This window comes from Crassostrea angulata, chromosome 9 (assembly GCF_025612915.1).
Source record: "Crassostrea angulata isolate pt1a10 chromosome 9, ASM2561291v2, whole genome shotgun sequence".
Lineage (NCBI taxonomy): Eukaryota > Metazoa > Mollusca > Bivalvia > Ostreida > Ostreidae > Magallana > Magallana angulata.
Genome location: NC_069119.1, coordinates 17,014,633 through 17,020,579, shown reverse-complemented (window position 1 = coordinate 17,020,579; position 5,947 = coordinate 17,014,633). Strand labels below are relative to the sequence as shown.

The 5,947-nt window shown below is 34.1% G+C and overlaps 1 protein-coding gene across 1 annotated transcript; it reads right to left on the bottom strand.

Moving 5' to 3' along the window:
* Positions 1–1,511: 1,511 nt before the first annotated feature.
* Positions 1,512–5,587, bottom strand: LOC128163357 (vacuolar-sorting protein SNF8-like). Its single transcript, XM_052826938.1, has 8 exons — positions 5,434–5,587; positions 4,500–4,550; positions 4,135–4,273; positions 3,901–4,005; positions 3,460–3,532; positions 2,809–2,950; positions 2,355–2,429; positions 1,512–1,910 (listed from the first exon to the last, which is right to left on the bottom strand). The coding sequence occupies exons 1-8, from the start codon at positions 5,482–5,484 to the stop codon at positions 1,806–1,808; spliced, it is 741 nt and encodes a 246-aa protein (XP_052682898.1). The 5' UTR covers positions 5,485–5,587; the 3' UTR covers positions 1,512–1,805.
* Between the last annotated feature and the right edge of the window lie 360 nt (positions 5,588–5,947).

Sequence of the window (5,947 nt, the reverse complement as noted above, 5' to 3'; positions counted from 1 at the left end):
GATTGTGTTGGAGCAGTTTATGAATGTTCTGCTACAGTTAACAAGACAAAGCTTTTCTGAAAATGTGGATCAGAATTTCAAGGAACGAAATAAAACATAAATTCTGCAATCCAAGATTGTCTACAATTTGAAACAACCCCTAGCTATCAAATGACTTAATAAATTTAGACGAAAGCCTTTTCAACAGATAAAATTAAAGCCATCATAAAATGAAAAACAAACTATAGCATGGGTTCAAACAAAGAGTAGCTTATTTTCTTTAGACAGCATAGACATTAATCCCATTTGCAGATCTCTTTTGCCAGAATATATTGTAAACATAATACATTTGGCTGTGTATTCTATTGGGTGTTTTCTGTGGAATGCAGCTACTGCTTGATAAAGTACACTGTACGTACCTAAATGTCATGTACATATGTGTATGAGGATAGGAACATTCAGTAATGTGCCAATTCAAATCTACACCAACTTGTTGAGAAATTATTTTCTGCCAAATACTGTGTTTACAGTATCCTTAGCGATATAGGTAGTGTTAAAAATTATAAATCAAGCACATTTGAGATTAGCTGTAAGCACTTCTAAAATATACCAGTAATTAGTACTGTGGAATCATTAGAATTAGTGGTGGCTCAATTTTTGTGGTATTTATGAATATAGCCCTCTCACCAGAATATTTCGATAAATAAAGACCCAGAAATTGGTACAAGGGCATGCAACCCAATAGATAGATTGTTCTATCGTTAAAATGACAGATGTCCTATGGACCCGGTTTAGCTGAGCGTAGCCTGGTCACGGTAAGATTATTCTTTCAAGTTAACACAGTAAAGATGTTTTTTCCAATGCTTGACAATGATTTCCCGTTTTATTCTAATTATTTCGATAATTTTCAGTTAAGGTGGTTTGAGAGATCTGTTGATATTAATCTGGATTAAAGTGCATCTTAATTATAATACTTTCACCGGTTTAGAATTTTCAAATTATTAATATAAATTATTTAGCTAAAAAATACATTTAAAATTTTCTGGAAAGATGAAAATTTTAAAATCCCCTTCGGGATTCAAATCCATGACTTACAGATCCGTAGTGAACCCTCGATCTAACCCATTGCACTATGCTGCTAGTCAACTCTATTTGGAAAGAAACTGTTTATAAAATTATGCTTGATTTTATTGTTTATTTCGATAAATCATACGTCACAACCCGGTGACCAGTACCACCTTAAATGCTAATATTCTTATAGTTCCACTTTCTGAAAGCTGTCCATAATAAGCTCGGGGACGTGTAATAGCGCTTTAAAGTTGATGTTCTTAAATCAATACTAAAATTCCCATGGCTGTTCTTACGGTAGGGTTTGAATGAGACGACGCATCCATGAATTTACATCATAACGAATTAGCAAAAAACCCACAATCTACCAAGTTGAACATTGACCCAACAAATTTTAATGATTCCACAGTATGCATTTCATATTTATTTAATTTTAAATCCAATAAAAAAAATCAAAATATAAAAGGGTTTTTTAAGATAAATTTATTACATAAGTTAAGGGTTTTTTCAGTAAAAAAAAAGTTATCATATGAATACATATCTCTCTTCTCAAAAATGAAAGACATATTATGCTAAAAGTGAATTGAAAACTTGATCAGCAGAAAGAGGATCCAAAGAAATCGTCTTCCTTAGACATGCCGATTATTTCATTTCCTTGTCATCTGGAGTCATCCATATTCCAATAACATCCACAAGTATGTAATACACTTATATTTATAAATACATGTAGATTGCAAGATGTAGATCATTTGACATGATCAAGTGACAGATGAGATTTCTGGGAAGAAGCTGGGGAACCAGTACTGTCTGCCCCCAGTGGCCTGGTCATCCACCCAGGCTAGCCCTTCCCTGACCATGTAGTCCTACAACAAACAGTATTACAATGTTAAATGTATAATGGCTTTAGTCCCTCCCTCGACAATTCTACAATATGACAACAGTCAATATAAATAAATATTAACAAAGTATCTAACACTCCATGTAATCCTACAACATGACATTTTAAGCAAAATATCACATGTATGTATCTAATATACATAATTCCTCCCTGATCATATAGTCCTATAACGGACAATATTATAATATCACATACAAGTATCAATATATACCAGTAGTTTTTCCTTCATGATGTAATACAACAACATGACAATTTCATGTGATAAAAGAATTGATCTTTAAATGGAATGACTCAAATTAATATAACTGCAAGAAATTCTTAAACTCTTTATTTAAGCCAACCATTAACATAATTACCGTCAGCAAAATGCCTGCAAACTAGTACATGTTCATAACTATATTCTACATACCAAAGCTCTGGTTGCCCTCTCCTCCTCCCATTTCAGTGAATCCATCAATGACTTCTCGGAAACAAATCCCTCATTCTACAAAAACATATCGGTCACTATCAACAGTGAAATATCTGAACCTGTGAAAACAGGATTCAACACAAAACTGGAAACCACAGTTACTCTACAGAAATCATAAAGACCTTGCCAACACCAATTTTCAAAATACTCTTGGTTTAGATTTTTCTTCATGTATCTTTAAATTTGTCAGCACTTTATTATTATAGTCATCACAATATTGAGTCAATATGAGATTTTTTTTATCATTTAATCCAAGAAACTAAAAATTGCTAGAGAATAAACAGAGATATAGTTAAGAGTAGTTTATATTGGGCAAATTTTTTTTTGATTGAGCTTAGGATTTATCAGAGGATTTGCAGTGTTTCATATATTTTATGGTCTATTTCTGTGTTACCTGGGCCTCCTGTAGTAGCTTGGTATGGTCCATGGTTAGCTCCCCTGGCACACTCTGCACCATGTAACTCTTCCCCAGGGGGATGACAGTAAAACCATTCCCCAGCACCTTCAGTTTCTTTATGGCTCGCAGGAGATCATCTCTGAAACCAGCCAATATATGACCAGTTTATATTTATTGAAAACGTTCCCGTAATTCTCCAGTAAAATTAACACACACACTATAAGACTGTATACAGTAAAACATGCTTATAACAAATTGCCAGGGACCGGCGATTTTGCTTCGTTATAAGCGTAATTCGTTATATCAGTCAAGTTTACAACATGTAATAATGTCACAGGGAATGAAAATCACTATGCTGTAAGCGTCAATTCATTAAAAGTACCAGGTATGTTCGTTATAACTGGGTTTTACTGTATTTAGGACCTTTGATTGTGTTTTCTTTAAAGGGGGGCACTGCTTTTAACAGTATGTAATCAAAAAATTCTGCATTCTTTATTCCTTAGTGGGGAAACTACCAGTTTGAAACTTCCATAATAAATGTTTTCAATTCCTTTCTTCTCCAGAAAATTACTTGTTCTCTGTTCATTTACATTCACCTAGCTGGTTTATGAACTATATCTCCATTGTAATCATCAGTTTGACACTTACATACTAATGGCCTGGCTTTTCTTTCCTCTAGATGCCATCACTTTATCTCTTAGTTCTTCTATTCCAATTAACCCTGAGAATTATAACAGTATATATTTACATGTTATCTCAACAACAAAATTTCACTGTCTCATAAAATACTGCATATTTTTTTTTCTACCAATATACATGTTGTTTAAATCATAAAGAATGAGTTCTTAGAGGAGTAAATACATGTAGCAAATTAGAGGAAACTATAGACTGTTGACATCCAACATTAGCATTCTGAAATTACAATTTAAGGACTCTTAAGTTGATATCACAGTATGCAATAGTTATAACATTTATACTTTTCATCACTTAATTATCGATTCAATCAGAGATGTTTCTCTAAAAATTTAATCAGAGAATTAACAGCAAAATGCATGTGTTATAGGTAATGTGCCTTTTTATTCACTTTACCTCCATTCCTGTGGTTGGTTGCCATGCAGACTTCCACAATCTGAACACCCAATTCATAATAAAAGTCTCCCACCCCAAGCATCTCTGCCCAAAATCCTTTACTGGCTACAAAAACAATACAAATTAGAACTCTTGTATAAATATGGAAGCATATATAACAAACAGACAGAGGGACTAACAAGCCAAGGGAATGACCCTTACAGAAACTTGTAACAGACAAACAGACAGACTTACAAGCCAGTGGGTCGACCCCTATGGAGGCACACATTTCCTGGAAGCTGACCCTGAACTCCGGGTCCTTCCTGATGTCATCCTTGTGTTTGGCCGCAAACTCCTCCAGGTTCACCTTGAATGTCTCCATCTGTTTGGCCATCTACAACATCGTCCAAAATATATCTTAATGGATATTTTTTAACCTTGATGTAAAATAATCACAGAATAATGGAAAAAAATGTACGTATAAATTGGAATGGAAATCATTTTGCAGATTTAATACAGTGTAGTGAGCATAAAAATATATGAAAAAAAATTATTACAGGTAGTTTATAAATCATGTATTTGCATTCATAATCTAAAAATATGTGACTAAGTGGTTTTACCTGGGCCATCTGATTTTGTTCAAGCTCATTGCCTTTGTCTTTGTAACGAGCCTACAACACAAAAAAGAAAATAAACACTTAGAAGCCTGCCTTAAACTAAGCCATGTGTAAAATTGTTATACACATTGCTAGCTTCAAATCATGGGTGGATGTAAAGGGGGGCTTAAGAGAGAGGGTGGCTGCCTCTCCCTCCCTCCCATAGAAAATGCAAACTTCATAAATACATATAGAAAAGTTTTACCTAAAAAATTATAGCCCTCAGACCACAGATGTATGTTTCTGTAATAAAAGCTGACCCTATTGAATAACAACACGTCTTTTGCAAGATATTTATGCAAGCAGCTTCTTTTCCCAAATTATTTAATATTTATAAATCCCCCATGGTTTAAACAAAGTTCATTTAATAGAATGAAAAAAATCCAAGATTTCTGTTTTGAAACACCCCTCTACATGTAGCTTGTAAGATTTCAATACATGGTTAACAATAAAAAGTCTATGTGATCAGGAATTTTGCAGTGCACGCAAGATGAAACTATCCGGATGGTGAAGTTTAAAAATTGTGTGAGATATTTCCAGGGATATACATGTATGTCCCTGGTATTTCAATGCAAGCCAGGTGAAATTATCCGGATGATGAAGTTCAAAAATTGTGTGAGGAATTTCCAGGGATATCGTACATGTATGTCCCTGGTATTTCAATTGATTTCCAAATGGAGGAAAGACGTCAAAATCTCCGTTTGAAATCCGTTTCATTCCTGTTAATTTTTCCAAGAAAAAAACGACGAAGTGTCAATAAATATATCTTTCTTGCTATATACAGATATGTCGAGGAGAGACCAAAACAGTAGTACGGTACCATTTTATTTAAGACAAAACAGGTGACGAGGCTTCATTTTAATACACCAATCGTGTTAAAATTATCCTTTCCAGTTACCTGAGCGAGAGATTTGTTCTTCGCTGCTGCAATTCCTACACCTCTCCTCATATTTTCATTTTGTGATTTTCGAGGATGTCAATAATATGTGTGTAAAATATGAACTAACACGGGCAGCAAAGTTAAAGACGAAATAATCTTAGGTGAACGTTACGCGAAAATAACGCGTTGCTGTTTTCACTCGGCATATAATATCGTCACGCTGCGATCATTTAAACCCTGTCCCGAGATCTGTGGGCAACCAGAGAATGCATATTGTAAACTACCTGTGTCATTAAATAAGGAACAGGGTACCTACCTATTTTTAGATTTCAAAATTTTCACCGCGAAAATTTTCTGTTTTGGGGTTTTTTTTTCTCTGAAAATTTTTCTCAGTAATAATATATACACAGGTGACTTACACAGGTATATACAATACAGGTAAATTCAAAGGAACTGATGTTAATTTTTTACAGGTAAACACGTAGGAACAATGTTCCCGTTGGATAAGTATGCTTTGAAGTGAACTGAATAG

Coding starts and splice junctions, on each gene's coding strand:
- LOC128163357 (XM_052826938.1), bottom strand. CDS start 5,484: ATGAGGAGAGGTGTAGGAATTGCAGCAGCGAAGAACAAATCTCTCGCT. Junction 4,551..5,433: donor AGAACAAATCTCTCGCTCAG/GTAACTGGAAAG, acceptor TTTGTGTTGTAG/GCTCGTTACAAAGACAAAGG. Junction 2,951..3,459: donor AAAAGCCAGGCCATTAGTAT/GTAAGTGTCAAA, acceptor GGCTGGTTTCAG/AGATGATCTCCTGCGAGCCA.